The following is a 21,684-nucleotide window of genomic DNA, read 5'->3' on the forward strand; positions in this document are numbered from 1 at the left end:
GTATCTGGACCATAATAGGATTTTCTCAATACTCTAAGTAAAATTAAACAGCCTCTGGTTTTATTTTGTAAGCGTGCCTGACAGTTGTTGAATTTATATATGTATATACATGCCCTAAAAGGCTTTTTGGGGTTTTTTTGGTATTGAAGGACTGTGATCCAGTTTCTGATCTCTTGATTCTTACTAATTTTTTGCTGAAAGTAGATATGAGAGATACTAGCTGCTTCCGAAGAGACTTTCCTCATGTTTCTCCAGGTGTCCAGTTCTTATGGTGCTAGTCCATTTTCAAGAGGAATCAAAACTTTAAAAATCATCAGACTGGCTTGCTGTAATTGTTGCTAAGCAACATGGATTATTTCTGTATATAATGAAACAATATTAACTTATACTTTCTGTAATAAGGTACATCTCTGAAGCTACAAATTTGCTCTTATTCATCCGTTGGCTTGTCCAAGGTCAAATTTAGGTACCTTTTGGTCACTGCTTCCCTCATTGGCTTGTCTCCATCCCAGTATAAATGAAACAAACTTACAAAGTTACATCTGGTATCAAATTGTGGTGAGAAAAGGGTGGGAAGGTAAAGGACAGTTGAAACAATTTAAAAGAATTTGGAGGGGGGACAGTGCCTTGGAATTATGTTGAACCAAACTGGAGTCACCATTGGAACTTAGGGCAAACCTGAGTAAAATGCATTGTGTGTGAGGCCCTTCAGCAGCTAGTAAGCAAGGCAGTTAGAAAGCGTGTGTGTGAAAAATAGGTAATTGAACTGCAGTGTTATGCATTGTTTTAAATCAAGCATGTACAACAGTCATTGCAATTACATCATACTACTTTTGAAACTCTTAAAGCATTGCTGTGGGCTGTGTGTGTTTCTTGAGAGCCTGTATAGCAACAGTCATCTTCAGATCTCACTTCTTGCTTCAGTACTTTTGCCTTTTTTTCATGCACACATACACCAAAGTAACTGACTGCATGTTAACTTTTCCTCTGCAGCATATTGCAGTCTTTGTGGAAAAGCCTTTTACATTATAGTGAATTTTCAGTAGTACAGATATAACTGAACTCAGTGACATGCTTACCTGTAATTTTTCTTTTTTAATCCAAGGATCAGAAACTTTTGTTACAGCTCTTAACAAAAGCTTGTGTTCATAAAAGCCTTCTCTGCTTTTCTTTTTTGAGCAGTCTAAATTGGGTCAGTGGAAACAATAATTGGATGTTGCTGTGCCAGAGGCTGTCCCGTTAAATAGAAAAATCAAAAATTTTTTTGCTTAGCTCGATACTACTCCTTCACAGTTGTTACTTTTTGTTTCGTCCCTGTGCCCAACCTGCCTATGTCTGTGCCTGGGCATTGTGACATTGCTAGCTCTTCTAAGTCTTTAATGTACTTCTGTAATAGGACTTCTGTCTTCAACATCTGACTCAGACATTAACTTTTAGACACGTGTTCACTTTAGATTCCTTTCCTTGAAAGTCTGGAAATGTATTATGCAGTGGTGGTTTTTTGTTGTTGTTTGGTTTTTCTTCTTAGAAGTTATTAATGTACACTCATCCATATTTTTTTTTGTATAACCTCTTTAGCTATACTTATAGTTTTATATAACTATTTAGGTTAACAAAACCCCATCTGACTGCCCTTGATGGCACAAACTGTGCTTTAAATTATAAAGCTGCAGTAATTTTTGTTTTAAGTTTGGGTGCCAAACAGTGGGAGTTTCTCATGGTACTTATACTGCATAGTAGTCTTTAATTTGATACTGGGGTAATTTGTAACACATGAGCACTTAGGTTATAAAATAGAAAAATGGTATACAAAAGCAAACTAACCCATCTTCCTAGGGTAGAAAAACCATATTTTATCTGAAGGTGTCTAGAGTCTACCTCAGCTTACTTTTCTCACATTTTGCTCCCTGACAAATTAGGATGGATTAGACCCACATTTATGGTATTTAATATGAAACAATTAAAATATGTATAAATTACTGTCCTAACCTTAATGGCCTATGTGAGGATTGAAACACTATTTTAAATAATTTCAAATAGAGACTAGGCGCTGCTTTAAGCTTTCTGGGACCCAGTCTATAATAGCCTTTTCACTGAAGTCTGCATGTCTTTTTTTTGTGAGTGATTTTTCACTGTGGGCCTTTTTGAAGAACATGCAGTGAACATTCATAAAAAAGTTCTTTCCTGCACTCTGCCTCCCCATCTCAGCACACTTAGGACTTTGACAGCCACTATAATAGATAACATTGAGATTTGAAGTTTAGTTTTACTTCAAGTATAATGATAGACCAACTATAAGACTTTTAATTTTAAATACAGTCTAAGAGACAAATATAGTACAGTTTAAAAGGTAAATGGAAGTGGTACGGTGGAGATTCCCTAATCCCAGTGTCCTAATGTCATTCTCCCCAGTCCTTCACAGAATTCCAGATTCAAATCATGTTAATCCTACAAGGAACTCTGTAGATTATCTCATTCAACTGACTCACTGTATAGACAAGGAAATTTGAGGGTCAGTGCAATGGTTTGCCAAGGTCACACAACTAGTTAGTGGAAGGATCTATGTATTCCAGCTCTTTTCTTCCACTAATATATTTGGACTCCTCTACAGTATTATTTCTGTCTGATACTATCCAGTTTTACTTAGAGTGGCTAGCATATAGTAGCCATTTGCTTCTTTGGCTTAATTAAAAGCAAAAAATGTCTTCCTCAAAGAAGTTGGGGGAGAATCAGGCATTCCTAGTTCCTTCTTAGAAAATAGAGCATCAACACATGCAGCCTGTCTTTATATAAAAAGATTGAATATGGAGCCACTTGAATCTTAAACTTCAGTCCGCACGTAATCAATATTGACAGAAGCTGTGCACAGTTGGCAAAAGAGCTCATTCTGCACAAGTACTTATCCAGTCACTAGACTCATTTCACTTTTTTGAATACCATTTCCTTTGGGGAGGGAAGTCTTGCCAGGTCATGAGTTCACTATCATCATCTTTGATAGGGTTTAAACTTCATTTGAGAAAGTGGTTCCTTCTCATTATCTCCCTCCCTCAGGCTGGCTGCATCCTAGCATGCCCAGTTTTAGCCTGGCGTGAGCTTTTATGGCATTTATAAATCCCTCCTTCCTGAGGGTTTATAATGATAGTGCTAAAAATCACCTTGACTGAAGTATGAACATTGCCATTGAATTTGAGGGGGCCTGAGAATGTTCTTTCTACTCTAGTCTGTTTTATTTTGACAAAATTTAACATACTAAGGCTTTTCCACTTTCTGCCATAAACTAGGTTTATAATACTTTTGAGGTGCTAATTACCATTACCTGTTTTTCTCCAGGTGGATAAATTAGATGCTTCAGAATCACTGAGAAAAGAAGAAGAACAAGCTACAGAGACTCAACCTATTGTTTATGGTAATCTCTTTCTCTCTTTAACCTCACAGAAATACAGTAGACAAACAGTTCATTCTGTGGAGATTCTATCTCAGAAATGTAGTAAGCTCTAAAGTACAAAAGGCTCACTGAGTTAAGGAATAAGTCTATTATTTTTTTCTGAAAACAGTCTTAAAGCGGGCATTGACATTATTCACTAAGATGATCTTTTTTTTTTTTTTTTCTGTTGCTTTACTCGCTAAGATAATCTTAAATGCAAAGGTAATCTCAAAAAACAGTCAGTTGAGATCATAACCTAATTTACCTAATGCCTGGTCACTGATTGCTTATTCATGAATTACTGAGAAAGCCGTGTTGGTGAGCTCAATTTTCAGAAGTACAAAAGGTGAGAGAACATGCCAAGGTCATCTTAAGTGTGCTTTACAGTAATAGTACATCTCTTTAAATTCTGACTAGGACAGAGAACTGGATAGCGTTTCCATTTGAGAACATTCCAGAGAGATAGGATCTTCAGACTCTCAGTGAATATTTAAGGCAATTTAATTTCTTCTTACATGTGCCTTTCTGAAATACTTCCCCTTTCCATTTCACTCATGGTGAACAGATTGATTTGAGCAATGAATTTGAAGGGTATAGTTTACAGCACTTTAACCAGGTGGTGTTGGGAGGAGGGTATAAAATTATGGCTGCTGTATCTCAACCTGCTAAAGGAAATGATAGTATACAAATCTATTGTGCCATTATCTCCTTTTTACTATAGATAAGGACTTTGGGAATTTAGAGGACAGCGTAGTGTTGATAAAGTTGGAGAACATAAAGTAAATTCTTAGAGATGGGAGCAAGATGTTTGACATATTTGATATAGGAAACAAAGTAGAAACAGAAACAGGGTGGGTGTAATAATTGGGGGGCATCTACTGAATTTGGCTTATCTTCAGGGTATTTAAATGCATAGTCCTTGTAGGCAGTTGAAAATGGGGTTGAGCCAAGGACAGCTGTGACAGTGCCACCTTCTCACCATTCCACCTGCCCAGCCAGCTAAGGAGAGGCATGATGTTGGAACTACTTTGGCATTTCTTTCAAGCCTCTCCTTCCCTCCCCCTCAATTGCCTTGAAGTCTCTGCTGTTTGTCAGAGATTTGCAGACTCATGGGGTTTTTCTTTGTTGTTCTTGTTTTCTCATCATTCCATTGTGATACTAAGAAACTAAGAAGCTTAATGAAAAAATAAAATGCTTATGTTGTTAAAAAAAAAAGGGGGGGGGGTTGAAATTTCAAGGTAGACTGATGTCTACCTTTTGTCAAGGTTAGAAGTGTTTTTTTAATAAACTGCTGGTTCCTAAAGAGTTCACTCACTGAAGACGGTTTTGGTTGTTATTCACAAAAAGGAGAGACACGAGGTCACTTGCGGGAGAAATCTCGCCCTAGGTTTACGTTACAGTGGGAGATTAAGAGTAGTACCTCTTTTGCAGGGGGTAGGGAGAGGTGTTAGGTGTATTCTCCCTCTAAATAAGCCAGGTTCTCAACAGGTCGTTTCCTGTATGTGTCAATAACTATTTAAACTTCATGAGAGTGTTAACTTAGTATTCGAAAGAGGTTGTATCCTCTAATGTATTTCACACCTAATGCATATTTGAATATGTCTTGTCTTTGACTTCTTTTTTTTTTTTAGTACTGGATACTTTGCTAGAAATGCATTTGGTTTTGTTACCATTTAGACATGTCTAAATCAGGAATTTAAATCTAACTTTAAAAGTTCAGTTGCGTTAAAAATATATCTGTTAAAAAATTGTTTTCCTGTGCTAATTATATTGTCACCAAATAAAATATGCAAACACCATGTGGTGATAGGCTTATTGCTAGATGTCTTGCCTAAGCATGTCGAGCATGCATGTGCTTATTGCTTTAAATGATGTATGAAGTAACATAATCACTGTTACAGTTCTGGCCCTCGGCCCTGCACGGTTTTTGTTGGCTGTCTAGGCAGGACCCTTCTCAGGGTGACTGTCGTGGTGAAATTGAGACAGTCAGAAGTGCCCCCACAAAATTCATTCAAAGTAGAATGAATTATGTTGCTAGAGTAGGGAGACTGGGGTGTGATCATCCTACGATGCTAACAGTTTCTCCCACCTCCTTGCCCCCCCACCCCTGCTCCTTTTTGTTTTCTTCTGTAGGTCAGCCCCAGTTGATGCTGACAGCAGGACCCAGTGTTGCAGTCCCTCCCCAGGCACCTTTTGGTTATGGTTATACTGCACCACCCTATGGGCAGCCACAGCCTGGCTTTGGGTACAGCATGTGAGACGGAAAGCTGATCCTGTAGTCGCCTATTTTCGTACCGAAACATCGTCTCTACCCGCTTCTCAGTTTATAACGGGGGAAAACAGGCACATGTTCTTGTAACCTTTATTTCATGAAGGACTACTTTTTGTTTTTAACTGTAAACTTGGATCACCTATGTTAAAAGCTTATTTCACATTCCGCATCATTTTAGAATTTATTTTCAAAGGGGAATAGTTTCAGTGTTTTATTCACTTGGGCTTTTTTTCTTCCCCCTCATTCTTTGAAGAAGTGCTTAATATTCAATCTGTTGTGAAGAACCTGATTTGCACTCTGTAGTGTTTAAAGAAAAAAAAAACAAAACTCTAATATTGAATCTCTTAAATTTAGTGTATGTAAACAGCTTACAGTATGTATTGTCTAAATGCATTTAAATCTCTTTTATTCAAAGAAAAGCTAAAGCAGAAATATTGGTGTGTGACCATGCAAGACTGTCAGTACCAACAAAGACAACACTAATCAGCATATCCTACACTGGATTGCAGTGCTCTCCAAATTATTTGAAAAATGCATTACAGACAACTTGCCTGACTTTTAAATGAGCGTAAAAGGCCCTCTAACCTATGCAGGTTTCCTCATTACACACATAGAAAATGCTAGTGTGTTTTTGCTCACTTCATATGTAACAGGTGCCCTTATGTTGTGCTGTATCCTGTGCTTTTTTTGTGGGACCATTCCATTCAGGAACAAAGAGCACCATGATTCCAATCTGTGTGTATTTACTAACCCTTCCCTGAGGTTTGTGTATGTTGGATATTGTGGTGTTTTAGATCACTGAGTGTACAGAAGAAAGAATTCAAACAAAATATTGCTGTTCTTCAGTTTTGTTTGTGGAATTTGAAATTACTCAAATTTAAAATAAATTACTGGACTGTGGAAATAACATGTAGAATGGCAGTTTTACTTAAATATCTCTCAAACTTAAACCAAAAGAACCGTTTCATATTGGATGCTGAGGCAGTATAGGAAGGCATGAGAGCAGACGTGGAATGCGGATTGGGACGTGTGGAAACACTGCATTACACTGCGTGCATCCCAGTAGTTAATAAGGTACATGCAGTTGTCTAAAGAACCAGTCAGTGCTGAAGTGGGCTACACTTCTACTACCTCCATCATTGTAACCAAGGGGCACTTTAGGTGTTTATCTAAGCATTTCATTTATGAAGAGATCATGGATGTTAAATTGTATTAACTTGAAGTAAGAATATACAAGCATGTAGTTAACATGCTGTTCTTCAGCATGAATTGTAAAGGCCCCCAAATTGTGGGTATTTTAAGTTGATTTCTTTTAAACCAGTGTTTGAATTCAAGTTTTTTTGCTTATGGCTGAGAATGTTACTCTAAGTTCATTTCACTGTTAATTCTCAATAGTTAGAGAGCCCCCTACCTAGCTTTGTATTGCTCTATAACTCTAAGTCAAGCCATTGACCATAAACTCCACAGAATGGTTTTTTAAAACTTAGAACTCCTGCTTTTCCCCACCTTCACCTCCCCGCCAACCCCCCAATATTCCTATAGGAAATTATAGTATTAGTTGGAAAAATCCCTTTTCCTTTCTTGGTTTGTCGTAGGGAAAACATCTTGCTGCTCAGGTCCTGGGCGTCCTGTTGTTTCTCCTGGATCTCAGCCCCCTTTCTTCATCTTTGTCAAAATCAAGAGATTTTTCTCTTTTCCCTTCCCATTTAATAGAAACAAGTTAAAATACTTTAGTAAAGGTTTTCTTACAGCATACTTAAGAGTTTTTTGGTTTTTTTTTTAAAGCCTTGTTTTAATCTGGTGCTATGTCTGTGATACTGAGTTGCCCCTTAAAACCATCCATAATGGGCTACAGTAGAAAGAGAAACTGATGCAGCGTATAACTTAGGTTCAAATTGAGAGCAAGCTGAACTTTTGAGCTTGTTCCTTCACCTGTATGTTAACACTATGAGTAATTTTCAGGATTATTTGTAGGAGTATGTTTAAATTACAGAACACCTAGGTCAGTACTGGGCCGTAGTAAGTGTTGTACAATAAGAGACAGAATGAATTGGTAATAAACTAATTTAAGGGATCTTCCCTAACTTTCCTCTGAATAGGATGATGGTCGATGGTCTGGGAGAAGGAACTAAAAACAGAAAACCAAGAGTACTAAGAGTTCTTTACCACTCTCTAAAGGTAACTAAAACAGGAGGGAAGAGGGGGAAAGAGATTCATAGGAAACTTTTCAGGAGGTAAACATGCTTTCAGTTATCTGCCTCCCTAGGAAGAACACTTCTTCCTCATCCTCCCTAGTATCCAAATACAGACATTATACCCCAAAAAACGTGGTAATTGTTGACAGTCATTTCAACAGACATTAGTACAATAGCAAGAGACTGATGATCTCCAAGTAGGGCTGTTTTAATTTTCCATAAATTGATTTAGTCATGCAGATATTCTCACTGTCGTGCAGGGGTCCCCAACCCCTGGGGACCTGTTAGGAATGGGGCCTCACGGCAGGAGGTGAGCAGTGGGCGAGAGAGCGAAGCTTCACCTGTATTTACAGCCGCTCCTCACTGCTCGCATTACCGCCTGAACTCCACCTCCTGTCAGATCAGAAGCAGCATTAGATTCTCATAGGAGCATGAACCCTACTGTGAACTGCGCATGCAAGGGATCTAGGTTGCGTGTTCCTTGTGAGAATCTAATGCCTGATGATCTGAGGTGGAGCTGAGGCGGTGATGCTAGTGCTTGGGGAGCGGCTGCAAATACAGATTATTGTTAGCAGAGAGGTCTGACTGCAGACTCCCATCAAAACCCTATCAGTGAGTGGCAAGTGAAAACAAGCTCAGGGCTCCCAGTGATTCTGCATTATAGTGAGCTGTATAATTATTTCATTATAGATTACAATATAATAATGATAGAAATAAAGTGCACAATAAATGTAACGTGCGTGAATCATCCCAAAACCACCCCCTGCCCCCACCCCAGTCCGTTTAAAAATTGTCTTCCATGAAACCAGTCCCTCGTGCCAAAAAGGTTGGGGACCGCTGCTGTAGCGGTTCTCAAACTTTTTCTGAGGATCCTTTTTATACTTAAATTACTGAAGATCCCAAAGAGCTCTAGTTTATATGTGGGGTTTTATCTATTCCTACTTACTGTATTTTAGTAGTTAAAACAATTTTTTTAAGCTATTAACCATTTAAATATGACTAATAAACTCATTGAATGTTAACATAAGCAATAACGAATTAACCATATTTCCCCAACCAAAAGTCAAGCAAGAAGAATGGCATTGTACTATTTTTTACAAGTCTCTTTAAAGTTTGTTGTAACAGAAGACTCCTGGACTCTCATATCTACTTCTGCATTCAATCTGTTATGTTTTGAAGTATATGAAGAAAATCTGGCCTCATACAGATATTTAATAAGGAAAGGAAGCAGTATTTTAATAGCCTTTCCAGATACTTGTGGTTAGCTGAAATGTGGACTCTGAAATCATGAAGATGAACTTTTTGTAGTTGTATCTGCCAAACACCCAGGTCTGGTTAACTAGATTTTGTCAGTTCTTGCAAGTAAAAATGTTTGATGACAAAAGCAGCTAGTTCAGCTCAGGACTCAGCCACAAGTGTTTTTCCTCAAGATGACAGTCACACTTCAGTGTGTACCAGAAGTGTTTGATGTTACGTAAAATATAAAGACAAACAGTCAAGGATCAAATTTAGTAATTTTTTTACTGCTTCATCAACGACATGAAGTGAATTTTTTTTTTTTTTAAACTAAGTGTAGGGCAGTGAAAACTACAATGACTACTTGTACAGGTAGGTGCCCCTGCCTTGATTTGTGAAAGGTGCCAGCAGTATTACCCACCATTGCTTTTTTATCATCACTGCAAATGTCAAAACAGTGGAAAAGGAAAAGAATGTCTTAGTATTAGGAAAATTGTTTTGACCCCCTGCAAGTGTCTTAAAGACCCCAAGGGCTGTGCAGAGCATACTTTGTGAACCACAAGATTATGAACCCTATAAAATAAATATGAAAGTACAGGTGAGCTAGAAAACAAACATGATGTTTCCATAACTACCAGAATTTGTGTACTATTCATCCTAGTAGATATGCCATGATTTATTAAAATTACTTCTATCAGCCACGGCAGACCATCCTGTTGGGAATGCACTTTTGAACCTAGAACCGTCAGTGTCTGAGGCAAGCCTCAGAAATTACCGGAGCCAGAATCATACATTTAGGATTGGGTTCTCTTCAGCTCAGTTACATGCTGTTGCATCACTTTCAAATCCAGTATAAACATTCTATTTAGAAACAGTTGCTATTGCGGCATCCTTCACACTTGCAATTTCTTCTGTGCTGTCAGATGCCAGTGTAAACTACAAAACTGACAAAATAGAACCTTTAAGACTGGCTGCAGTAGTCTTCTTTAGTGTTCTAACCAGACTCCACTGACCTTAGAGCTTGCAGTTGTGCTATATTACTGCTTATGTTGAAGTTAACTGCTAACTAATGCTAATTGCTGAAGTTAACCATGGAGAGCTGCAGTCACTTAACATGTGCCTGTTACCAAAATTCTCCCTGACATCATCATAGTTCTTAGGGATATACTGAATTTAGAAATCCTGTCAGGATCCCCCTAAAGAAGGCTTTCAAGAAAAATGGCTTTTCGCAAAAAAGAGATCAGGAAGCTATGTGGCTCTTGGGAGCTGGAACCTTCATATTCTGGGCAGCTGGTATAACAGTAATTATTGGAATTATGTCATGCTAGGTGTATAATGATCAAAAGGGAAATAAGGTGCCCTTAAATAACTGTCCAGTTCCTTAAGTTCTACGTAAAGAAATAGTGGGATGTTGGGATAAGCTACATTCACTTTACAATCACCATAAATTCTTACGTGGGCCCATTATCACCTTCAAGGTCCATACAAGTCACTGGGCAAGTTTCAATGCCTTCATTGTTAGGAAAGGGGGGGAACTAAAGAGATGAAGGACCGCTGCTGAGAAACTTTAGCCAGTGTGGGTCAGGGAATGAACATGAAACACAGCACGGGTGGGTTATATCAGTGCTATAAAACCTCAGCTTTAAGACAAATCCACAAAGTTAGATTTTAAACCCATGATCTATTAATAAGATAGGCAGTCATCCAAAAACTGAAGGCAGGAAAAACAAACTACAGTTTGCACCTAATGGTAGTACCCTTGACCCCTGATCCTCCAAGGGGGGTAATAGAAGAGCTATTAACACACAAAGGGACCGAACCACACATAGGAAATGCTGTTTCCCACCTCGTAATCCAATTTTATTGTGACCTTTGCCTCTCATCTTAAATATTTCTTGTTTCAGCATCCATCTCTTGAACCACCAGGACTATTTATTAACCAAACTTTTTTTTTTTTTTTCAGCCCAAGATAACTGTGTAACCAGGCCAAGTACATGATTGATAGAAGAACACAGGAACGGATTTTCATCTCAAGAATACATAAATTGGGGGGAAGAAATTCAGCTTTTATTGTTAGAATTTGACAGTTTCAAACCCTTGTGGTGGTGGGATGACCATCATCATACAATATTCCACCTAGTAAAGCTTTAGGTGACCAGTGACCTTGTCAATTAGGTCTACTGGTCCTGGCCCAATTCCTAGAACAGTTCGAGAGCCTGGTACAATCTGAGTACGTCCTGCATCTTGGATTAAACTTACAGTCAGTCCCAGCATTTTTGCATGGGTCAATAATTCAACTAGAGCTTCTTCATCAGGAGCTCTGACCACCACTTTGGGCTGGCCACAGTATTCCCACTGTTTGAGTAATTCAGGGTTTCTCCTTTGAATTTGCTTGTAGGCAGAAACAGCAGCATGAGAGCACTGGGCAGCCACTTTCCCTTTTCCCATCTTTAAGTCATTTCGAACCACAAGAATCATTTTGTACTCCCCACCCTCTCCTAAGATGCTTGCTTCTGTTCTGGTGTCAGTGTCTGTCTCGCTCACCGAGCTCTTGGGGATCATTCCAAAGCGTACTCGGAGTCCCCAGCCCAGGCACATGCCACAAGCAACTCCGGCAGCCAAGCTGAGCGCACCAGGATTAGTCAAATATTCCATAACCAAGGGTTTGGAGAGCATCTGAAAGGAAAAGAAAGCTGTCACTATCTAGCAGTGGAAAGTTACAGGCTTATCAGATAAAACATCCTGACAGTATATAAGCAGCAGTATTTTAATTCATCCAGAAAAAAGGCAAAATATGTTTTGGATCTTAGGCATGTACTATTTTTTCTCCCCTGTGTACTAGAAAAGGTTCAAGAATACAGGTGAAGCCGTTTAGGTCATTTTGAATCTCAATGTGAGGAGTACATCTCTTTCTTGGATACAACAAAACTCCGTTCCTCAATTTTTGCTAAGTCTTGGTGGAGAAAGGAAATGTTCTGTTTTACTAAGATGCCTAAAGGATCTAGAGAAACCAAGATTAACTCACTCTTTCTGGAATATAGTGAGTGCTTATTTACTTGTGTCTTCGTACTGCATTAGTTCTTAATGGGGATGCTACCAACCCCTCAGAGAAGTTCCTGGGTGTCACAACAACGGACCTGGAGTGAGGTGTGCTGCTGACATTTACTAAACCTTGGCATGGAATGCTAAAAGCCTTATACGTGAAGATCTGTCCCACTGGACATTACTGTAGATGAAAAACTATTAACGTCTGAGAGTAGAACCCAATTTCATTTTGCATACGAACACAAAGTATTTTTTGCATAGTTTTGACACACTCAATTTACCAGTAGTATAACTATCATATGAATCAAAGGAAGATGATCCTTTATCCTTATTATTTTAGAAATTCCTATTACCCCAGCAAAGCTCTTCATGGTATTTGAATCATCAATAAAGCACTTATATCAGTCTACATTTGAGGCTGTTGGATTCATGACGCTTCAGTGTACAGGCACAAACAGTCATCAGTTTCTTCTAGTGGAATAAATAGTATCTAAGCATTTATACATTGAAGTACATGGGGCCATCATGTTTGTAGAACTTACAAGTGGTGCCCTTGGAATTGTACAGTGCATAATCTGTGTGGCATAGATGGCAGTCCTGGAAATACATATTTTACCATAAAGTTCTTTTTTATTCTCTTTTTTGTTAAAATTAGAACATATTAATGTTTTTGAAATTATATGGTAGGCAAGGTATGCAATGTTATCAAATGTTTTAAAATGAGAATAATATAGGGAATCTTAAAACTTTTTTGAGATGTAATTCACATACTATAAAATTCACCTTTTTAGTGTACAATTCAGTGTTTTTTAATATATCTACAATGTTGTACAACCATCACCACTATCTAATTCCACAACATTTTCACTGCCCCGAAAAGAAACCCCTACACCCATTAGTAGTCCCTTCCCATTTCTCCCTCCCCCAGTCTCTGGTAACCACTGATCTACTTTGTCTTTATGGATTTGCCTATTCTGGACATTCATATAAATCAAACCATACAATATGTGGCCTTTTGTTTCAGGCTTCTATCATCCAGCATATTTTCAAGGTTCATCCACACTGTGGCATGTATCAATACTTCATTCCTTTTTTACTGATGAATAATATTCCATTGTATGGGTGTACCACATATTATTTATCTATTCATCAGTTGATGGACATCTTGGTTGTTTCTACCTTTTGGCTATTATGAATAATGCTGCTATAAATACAAGTTTTTGTGTGGACATTTGTTTTCGTTTGTCTTGGCCTTATACCTAGAAGTCTAACTGCTGGGTCATACAGCAACTCTTTAACTTTGAGGACCTGCCAAACTATTATCTAAAATGGCTATACCATTTTACATTCGTTGCAAGTGACTTTATTTTAAAAAAACTGTGTGTTGGGCCTGGTAGGGTTGAGAGCCACTTCTCTAGTGCCTTATGACTCAAGTCTCTAATTCAGAAACAAAAAAACCAATGCCTTTGCAAACAGATCTTCATATAAGTCATGGCTGTCTCCAGATCTCAAAGAAGGATTGGGAGGATTATGAGATAAACCAGGCTAACAGACCTTCAGTAATTGTTAGAGAATGATGGAGTACACTTAATATCTGAAGGAAAAGAAAATGACTATGAATTCTTTTGTCTCCAAACTATAAAAATATAATTTAACACATTACACTGCTATACTGTGTATCTTGCTTTTCTAAGTCAAACGTACAGTTAATAAAAAATTGAAACAACCCAATATCCCCACATTTGCAATCTCAAATTCAAACCCTGCCCTCCCCAGAACAAAGCTAATTTCCCTGAAATTGCTACTTAATGTTATAAAACCTGTATCTCCACTTCCTTGGAGTCCATTAGAATCCTTTACTATTCAGTTACTTTCTGAAACACCTACCAAAAAAACTCTGCATTTTATAGTAGTTCATGCATCTCCTTCTCTAGTTGGACCCTGTCTGGAGCTACCTTTTTTTTTTTTTTTAAATGGTTCAATTTCTCCATATCCTCACTAACACTTGTTATTTTCCTTCTTTCTTTTTTTAAATTTACTTATTTATTTTTGGCTGGGTTGGGTCTTCGTTGCCGCGCATGGGCTTCCTCTAGTTGCACGAGCAGGGGGCTACTCTTCATGGTGGTGCATGGGTTTCTCATTGCGGTGGCTTCTCTATGTTGCAGAGCATGGGCTCTAGGTGCGCGGGCTTCAGAAGTCGTAGCATGTGGGCTCAGTAGTTGTGGCTCGTGGGCTCTAGAGCGCAGGCTCAGTAGCTGTGGTGCATGGGCTTAGGTGCTCCGCGGCGTGTGGGATCTTCCCGGACCAGGGCTCGAACCTGTGTCCCCTGCACTGGCAGGCGGATTCTTAACCACTGCGCCACCAGGGAAGTCCCTGGAGCTGCCTTCTTAAATGGCCAACTTTTACAGATACAGAGGCAGGAATACCAGGACAATGTGGTGAGGAACATATTTCCAGAAGTTGATAGCACTCTGAGACAGTCTGTCCATTAGTTTTGGCAAAAAACTAATGTGGGGTAGTTGTGGGGCAGAAGCTAGTTTGAGGCGGGGTCAAGAAAGAGAAAGTGAAAGCAAGCAGAAAGAAAAAGCAACAGATACAAGGGGCTGTGAAGAAAAAGGAAAGGTTTTTTTTTCCCTTAGGATGGAAAGATGAGTATATACAAATGTTGAGCATATTTAAATGTTAATGGATGGACCCAGAGAAAAGGAAGGTAGATGCTCAAGATAGGGAAAGAATAATTAATACAAAGCAGTAGGTGGGAGGCACCTAAGTTCCTGTGAAGAGATTTGGTCTTGGAAAGAAGGGACACCTTGCCCAATGTGACAGGTTTAGATGCAGGTAGGGCTGTGGATTTGGAAGCAGGAAATTGTTCCTTGGAGGGAGTTATTTTGTAGAAAAGTCAAGCTGGAGTTGAGAAGAGGAAGACTGAAATAAAAGTTACAGCAAAACACAGCAGGATTGAAGAGGAACATTGAAAATATGGTTAGGATTAGTAATGATTTTATAACGGTACCATACCTACCAGTTATAATCTTCTCCAGCAGTACTTAGCAGCCTGAGTATAGGTAAAAATGTAGAAGAGATGACTTCATACTTCACAGAGAAAATAGAAGCCAGAAGACTAAAACCACATAATCACTGCCTCCAAACATATAAACTAAATCTGCTGCACCTATATTCTTCCTTCATCCTCCCCATCTACGACAGATAGTTGGATTTATCCAAGTTTGAATTCTACTAAGAGTAAGCACCAAGACACAAGGGCATAAGGGAATTTAGGGTGAGGGCCAAGAATGTTTGAAATGATAAGCCATGAAATCCACATTCTTAGAAAATGATTTAAGGACAGGAAGGTGACAGAGGATATGCACATGCTATTAAGAAAAGGTATGACGGAAGTAAGCTGGAAAGGCAGATGGCTGTGGTTAGAGAGAGATGTCTGGGGTTTTGAGTTTGGAAATGGAACATTATAACGTGATGTAAAGTCCCGAGTGTAGCTACAGAAATAGGTTATCTGAATTATAGTCAGAAGTGTGTCATTAAGCTCATCTGCTTTCTTAATTATTTTATTTTTATGATATATTGCCTCCTTCCTCCCACAAATATTAACTGGTTCTGCTCTAGGATCTGGGGGAATACAAGAGCACACAAAGGAGAAAAAGTCCCTTCTGTCATGGAGCTTATGTTCTGGTAGTGGTTTAGAGATGACTCAGTCCTAATTTTGAATTTCTTTCATTTTATTTTAACAAAACTTCATACTGTCATAGCTCAAAGCTTCAATGGTACTTTGAATGTATTGTGTCATTTGATCCACATAACTGTAAGAAGTTAGCATTAATTCTATACATTGAAAATGAGGAAACTAAGGCAAAGAGAAGTTAAAAAAAACCCAAACGTTTGCTGACTTCCTATGTACCAGATACATACTTTGTTAGACTAGGAATACGGTGAACAATACAGGCCACTGCCAGTTCACAGATGAGTGGAGGAGAAGACAAATAATTACATGGCTGGTAAATGTTATGAAAAGGCATTAGGGAGGTCTTCCCTGGTGGTCCAGTGGTTAAGAATCTGCCTTCCGGGACCTCCCTGGTGGTGCAGTGGTTAAGAATCTGCCTGCCAATGCAGGGGACACAGGTTCGATCCCTGGTCTGGGAAGATCCTACATGCCACGGAGCAACTAAACCTGTATGCCACAACTACTGAGCCTGTGCTCTAGAGCCCTTGAGCCACAACTACTGAGCCCACGCACCACAACCACTGAAGCCCATGCACCTAGAGCCTGTGCTCCACAACAGAGAGAAACCCCTGCTCACCGCAACTAGAGAAAGCTGGCATGCAGCAACGAAGACCCAACGCAGCCAAAAAAAAAAAAAAAAAAGAAGAGCCTGCCTTCTAACGCAGGGGACACAGGTTCGATACCTGGTTGGGGAACTAAGATCCCACATGCCGCGGGGCAACTAAGCCTGCGTGCTGCAACTACTGAGCCCACGTGCCGCAACTACAGAGCTTATGTGCTCTGGAGCCCACATGCTATAACTAGAGAGCCTGCAAGCTGCAACTACTGAGCCCACATGCCACAACTAGAGAGCCCGTGCATAACAACTACAGAGGAGCCCGTGCGCCGGAACGAAGAACCTGCGCACTGCAACGAAGATCCCACGTGCCGCAACTAAGACCTGACACAGCCATAAATAAATACATACATACATACATAAATATTTTTTTTAAAAAAGGTGTTGGGGAGTACATAAAGTGCTTTAGCTCAGTGTAGGAGGTCAGGGAAGGCCTTGTTGAAGAAATATTTAAAATGCAACAAAGGATCAGTAAGAAGATAGGAGGAGGGAAGATCATTTCAGGCAGAAAGAACACCAAGTGGGCAGGCCAGAGGAGAGAAATACAATATGTCAAATGACCTGAAAGCAGTCCAGACTGCTGGAAGATGGAGAGAAAGAGCTGCAGAGAACAAAGTGAGAAAGAAGGGCAGATCACAGAAGGCCTTGTAAGCCATGTTAGATGGTTTGGAATTTACCCTAAGGACAATGAGAAGCTGCTGCAGGGAAATGATTTTTGTTTTCTAAAAGATCACCTGGGACTTCAGTATAAAGAATGAATTAGAAGCTGGTAAGAATAGATACAGGGGATTGATCAGGAGACTGCTATAATGTAATAATAGTAACAGTTAATAATTGCTACATTAGGTTTTATATTAGGTATATATTAGGTATTGACACTCTACATGAATTGTCTCCTTCAATGTTCCCAACAGTCCTTTAAGGTAAATACAGAATTACTATCTGCATTTTTTCAGATGTGAAAATTGGGGTACAGAGAATATAAGTAGCTCACCCAAGTTCAGAAAGCTAGTAAATGGTAGCCTGACTCCAGAGCCTGTGTTCTTAACACTACTCTGTTGCCTTTCCCAGTAGTCTAGATGAGAAGACAGTCACTCAGAGAAGAGGAGTGACAATGGGAAAGGAAAGAAGTGGCTGAGGCACACCTGTATGATCTGGTGACTCACTGGAAGTCTGATGATAAAAGAAATGGAGAAGTTTAGAATGACACCTAGATTTGAACAAATGGAGATTGGAAGTATACTATTTACTGATGAAGGGATTCTGGTGAAAGAGAAGGTTTGAAAGTAAAAGATACTAGAATCAGTTTTAGATATATTACGTCTGGTTTGACCAAAAGACACCCCGGTTGAGATGTCCAGGAAAAAAAAAAAAGATATATCATTTAAGAGGTCAGAAGATAAGCTTAGGCTAGAAATACATATTTAAAAGAAATTAACATACAACTGAGGTTACTGAAGTGATGAAAGTGGGTAAGGCCACTGGGTCAAGTATATCAAGGGAAGAAATGGCTAAACAGAACCCTGAGGAAACAAGCATTTAGGGATAAAAGGAGAATGACAAGGAATGACCAGAGGGTCATAAATGGTTAAGTCATCAGCACCTAGTTTCAGTCCTCTTTCACTGGTGTGCCTAAAATGGTGACAGGGCTGTACTGACATGGTACTTTAAGGCTCTAGATGCCTTTGCAGCCACAAAAAAAGAAAATAAAATTTAATTCTTATTAGAACCCACATTATCTCACAATGCATCTATCATTTAGTTACTACATGATGCTTACATATCAGCAGGACTTCTCTCTGATAATCTAACAACCAGACTACAAATAGAACAAATATTCAATTATATATATATAAAAATATATATATATATAAAAATACATATATACGCACACAAACTTCTATGTCAAGAATTAGAAGGATTCTCTGCACCAATTTCTAGGTTGCAAAATAACCAAATATCCCACATACCAGACTCAGGTACTATCTGGAGAAAGGAACTACACATAGAGTATTTGTTGAATATACTCATCTAAAAGGTCATGATGCAAAGTTTCTCATTTTCTCAGCTTTATTTAAAACCAGATATACCAGTAAGAGTCATCATAAACAGAAAGCAGAAAAAGTTCCAGAAATAACCAAGCTTGTTTATCACTTCTGTCCCGTATCTTATGAGGTCTCTTAATTCTAAAATGTTGAAATTAATACTAGCATCTCTATTCTTTAGGATGTTCTAATCTCCTATCAGCCTGAGCAGATCAACATCTAACTCCTGTAAAAAGTGTTTCAGCCTGTCCCCTTTTCTGCATATCTATTATAGACATATATCAATAAACCCAGTGCTTGAGACTAAGGTAAAAATAACTACCTTAGTCTCATAGACAATCCCGGGCAATGACGGCACTGCCAAACGAACATGTCCTATAAAACCCTCCTCTTGGTGCCTTCTAATTTCTCAGCCAGATTAAACCTCTTTCACCAATGCTTGTGATTCCATTACCTTCTGAAGCATGCTACCCCCATTTATCCTGTTCCACTGGCTATTGCCCCTTGGCCTTTTCCAACCTAAAAATCCTTCCTCTTTGACCCTTAAACCACTGCCTCACTTTTCCTCTTCCCTTCATCTCTAAACTTCTTCAGTTACCTGTCTCCCTTCCCCACTCGACTGAAACTGCTAAGGAATCAGACACTAGCTAATTGCCAAATGCAGTTGCCTCTTTTTAGGCCTCATCTTGAGTTTTCTGCACCACTCACTGATAACTTTTCTTTAAGCTTTCTTCCCTTGAATTCTTTAACCCAAAGTTCACCCTATTATCATCCTATCTTTCTGATACCTTTTTTCCAGTCTCTTTTTCTGGCTATATGTCCTCTGTTGGCCCCTGATGTATGTATTACCCAAGCTTACACATTTGGCCCTCTTTTCAGTCTGTACCTACGTTGTCCTATACAGCAACCATTAGCCAAACGTAGTCATTTAAACTTAAATTAAAACTAAATGAAAATTCAGTTCTTCAGTTACATTTAACCATATTTCAAGTGCTCAATAGCTCAACAACTTAAAAGTGGCTAGGTGCCACTCTATGAGTTAGCGAGATACGGAACATTTCCATGACTGCAGAAAGTTCTATTGGACGGTGCTGGTTTATATACTCTCTTTCCATTCAATCAATCAATTAATCAATCAATATTTACTGAGGGCCTATTGTGCACATTTCTGGACCCTGGAGAAGTGCACTGAACAATGTAGTAGGAGGAGACAGACAATAAATAGTTTGTGAGATGAAGAATCTCACTCATTCCTGAATCAACAAATGCTGAGGATTCCTAGAGCGTCTCCTGGGCGCCACACTTGAACTTCCAGCTTCTGCTAGATTTCACCACTTGGATGTCTATGAAGTGGTCTAAACTGTGTCCTACACTGAACTCAGCATCTTCCCTTCCCTCTCAAACTTCCTGTAATCTTTCCATATTTGGTTCACTTGTGCCCTAGTTCATCCTAGTCCATCTGCCATTATAATTAATTGTACTTCTAAAGCACAAATCTGATCCTGTAATTTCTCTGCTAGAAAATCACTGGATAAAAGCCTAAGGAATAAGGAAACCAAGTCCCCCTAAAACTGAGTCCCTTACCGAGTTTATGATTAATCTCTCTATCCAAAACTTTATCCCCTTTCTTGTCCGCTGTGACCTCAACCCTGCACTAACTGAATACTAACCAACCAGAGTTGATGACTGAAATTGTTGTTGTCAATAACACTGTCAATACACTAAAACTGCTGTTGTAGATATCATCTACCACTCAGGTTGTTTCTCCAGGGCAAGATGAGCTAACAGACCTCGAGCCATAGACCACCTGGCCAGAGAATCATAAACCAGAGACATCCTGACTCCTGAAACTACAATTAAGGAAAGTCACAGAAATGTTACAGGATGATTAATTCCAGACTCTTTGTTCTTCCCCTTTAAAAAAACCCTAACTCAAACACCAAGCTGGAGTGGATTTGAGGCTTGTTTCCCACTCCCTTGCTTGGGGCCCTGCAATAAAGACTGTGCTTTCTTTCACCACAACCCGGTGTCAGTACCCTTTGGGTACCCCTTTGCTACCCGTTGGGTGAGTGGACCCAAGTTCGGTAGTGTAACAATAAAACATAAACCCCTTCGCAGGAATTCAAAGAACTACACAATTTGGTTTCAACCTCCTTTATCCTCCTCTCCTGCTACACAGTGTACTATTCAGCCACACCAAATGACTAGGTATTTTCAAGCAGCAATCTCTCCCTGAAATAATTTTCTCCACTTAAACACACAAAAAATCCTCTTCACCCATGAAGGTGTAGTTCAAACCAAACTGTCTTTTAAGTCTTTACCACCCCCCAGTCAGTCTTAATTATTTACTTTCCAGAGCCGCTGTAACAATAACACATAACCACTGTAGAGCATAATTCTCAATGTCTAGTACAGTGCCTGGGATTGTTAAAGGATTAAATACTCCTTTAGACATTATGTCTGTGACACAGGGAGGCAATTTTTCCATCATATTCTTAGAGGGCTTTTCTTTCCTCGTAGGACTCAACAACTTGCTACGCTGTGGGTACTCAATAAATACTCAGCAGAGTGTGAGGCCTGCTCGGTACTTTCTCACATTCGGAGCGAATCCATCAATGCTGCCTCAATGGAGGCGTTGCCTGGGAACTAGAAATTCTGGGTCCTTCCCCTCCCCAGCAGCTTGGTCCTTTCTTCCAAAAGACGACTGGCCGAACCGGAACAGTGGCTCCGGCGGCCACTGGGCGGAAGACAGTTTACGAAGGAGAAGATGAAAGGGTGAGGGGGTGGTTATAGAATTATATGGGAAGAAACATTCCAATTGGAGACAGAATGAAGAACATCCCCCTACCTGTGAGAGGATGACCTGCCTAGAATACCTCTCCTCCGCCTCACTCGCGGCTTTGCGTTCTTCACTTCTGGGTAGCGAACACGCTTCCCTCGTGCGATTTACCCCTTCCGGGGTTCCTTGACAACAAGTTCCGGATCAAGAACCGCGAAGAGAACAGTCATTCTTCCTCTTGCCCCGCCCACAATTCCCTAACCCAGACTCGAACTGAAATCCCGCGAGTATCAGCTGAGGTGGCCGAAAGGAGGGGGGAACGTTTCTTCTGGA

The 21,684-nt window shown here is 39.5% G+C and overlaps 2 protein-coding genes across 5 annotated transcripts in view; one reads left to right on the top strand and one right to left on the bottom strand.

Annotated features, from left to right (window-relative positions):
* The window catches only part of CLTC (clathrin heavy chain), a 65,186-nt gene extending 53,959 nt beyond the window's left edge, over positions 1 to 11,227 (top strand). For 3 of the 4 annotated variants that reach the window (XM_068529836.1, XM_068529837.1, XM_068529839.1), the window contains 2 exons: positions 3,331 to 3,406; positions 5,558 to 6,603. In XM_068529836.1, coding sequence (XP_068385937.1) covers positions 3,331 to 3,406; positions 5,558 to 5,682 — 201 coding nt within the window. In that variant the 3' untranslated portion in view covers positions 5,683 to 6,603. Of the gene's footprint in view, positions 1 to 3,330; positions 3,407 to 5,557; positions 6,604 to 11,090 lie in introns of those variants that run through there. The other variant, XM_068529838.1, reaches the window with a different exon arrangement.
* PTRH2 (peptidyl-tRNA hydrolase 2) lies at positions 11,173 to 21,532 on the bottom strand. The gene is made up of 2 exons (XM_068529840.1): positions 21,421 to 21,532; positions 11,173 to 11,803 (listed from the first exon to the last, which is right to left on the bottom strand). Exon 2 carries the CDS (start codon positions 11,801 to 11,803, stop codon positions 11,264 to 11,266), a length of 540 nt encoding a protein of 179 aa, XP_068385941.1. The 5' UTR covers positions 21,421 to 21,532; the 3' UTR covers positions 11,173 to 11,263.
* Between the last annotated feature and the right edge of the window lie 152 nt (positions 21,533 to 21,684).

The sequence above is a fragment of the Eschrichtius robustus genome, chromosome 20, assembly GCF_028021215.1.
Source record: "Eschrichtius robustus isolate mEscRob2 chromosome 20, mEscRob2.pri, whole genome shotgun sequence".
In the NCBI taxonomy this organism is placed as follows: domain Eukaryota; kingdom Metazoa; phylum Chordata; class Mammalia; order Artiodactyla; family Eschrichtiidae; genus Eschrichtius; species Eschrichtius robustus.

What these genes read in the sequence shown, in the direction of transcription:
- PTRH2 (XM_068529840.1), bottom strand. Translation starts at nt 11,803, where the DNA reads ATGCTCTCCAAACCCTTGGTTATGGAATATTTGACTAATCCTGGTGCG.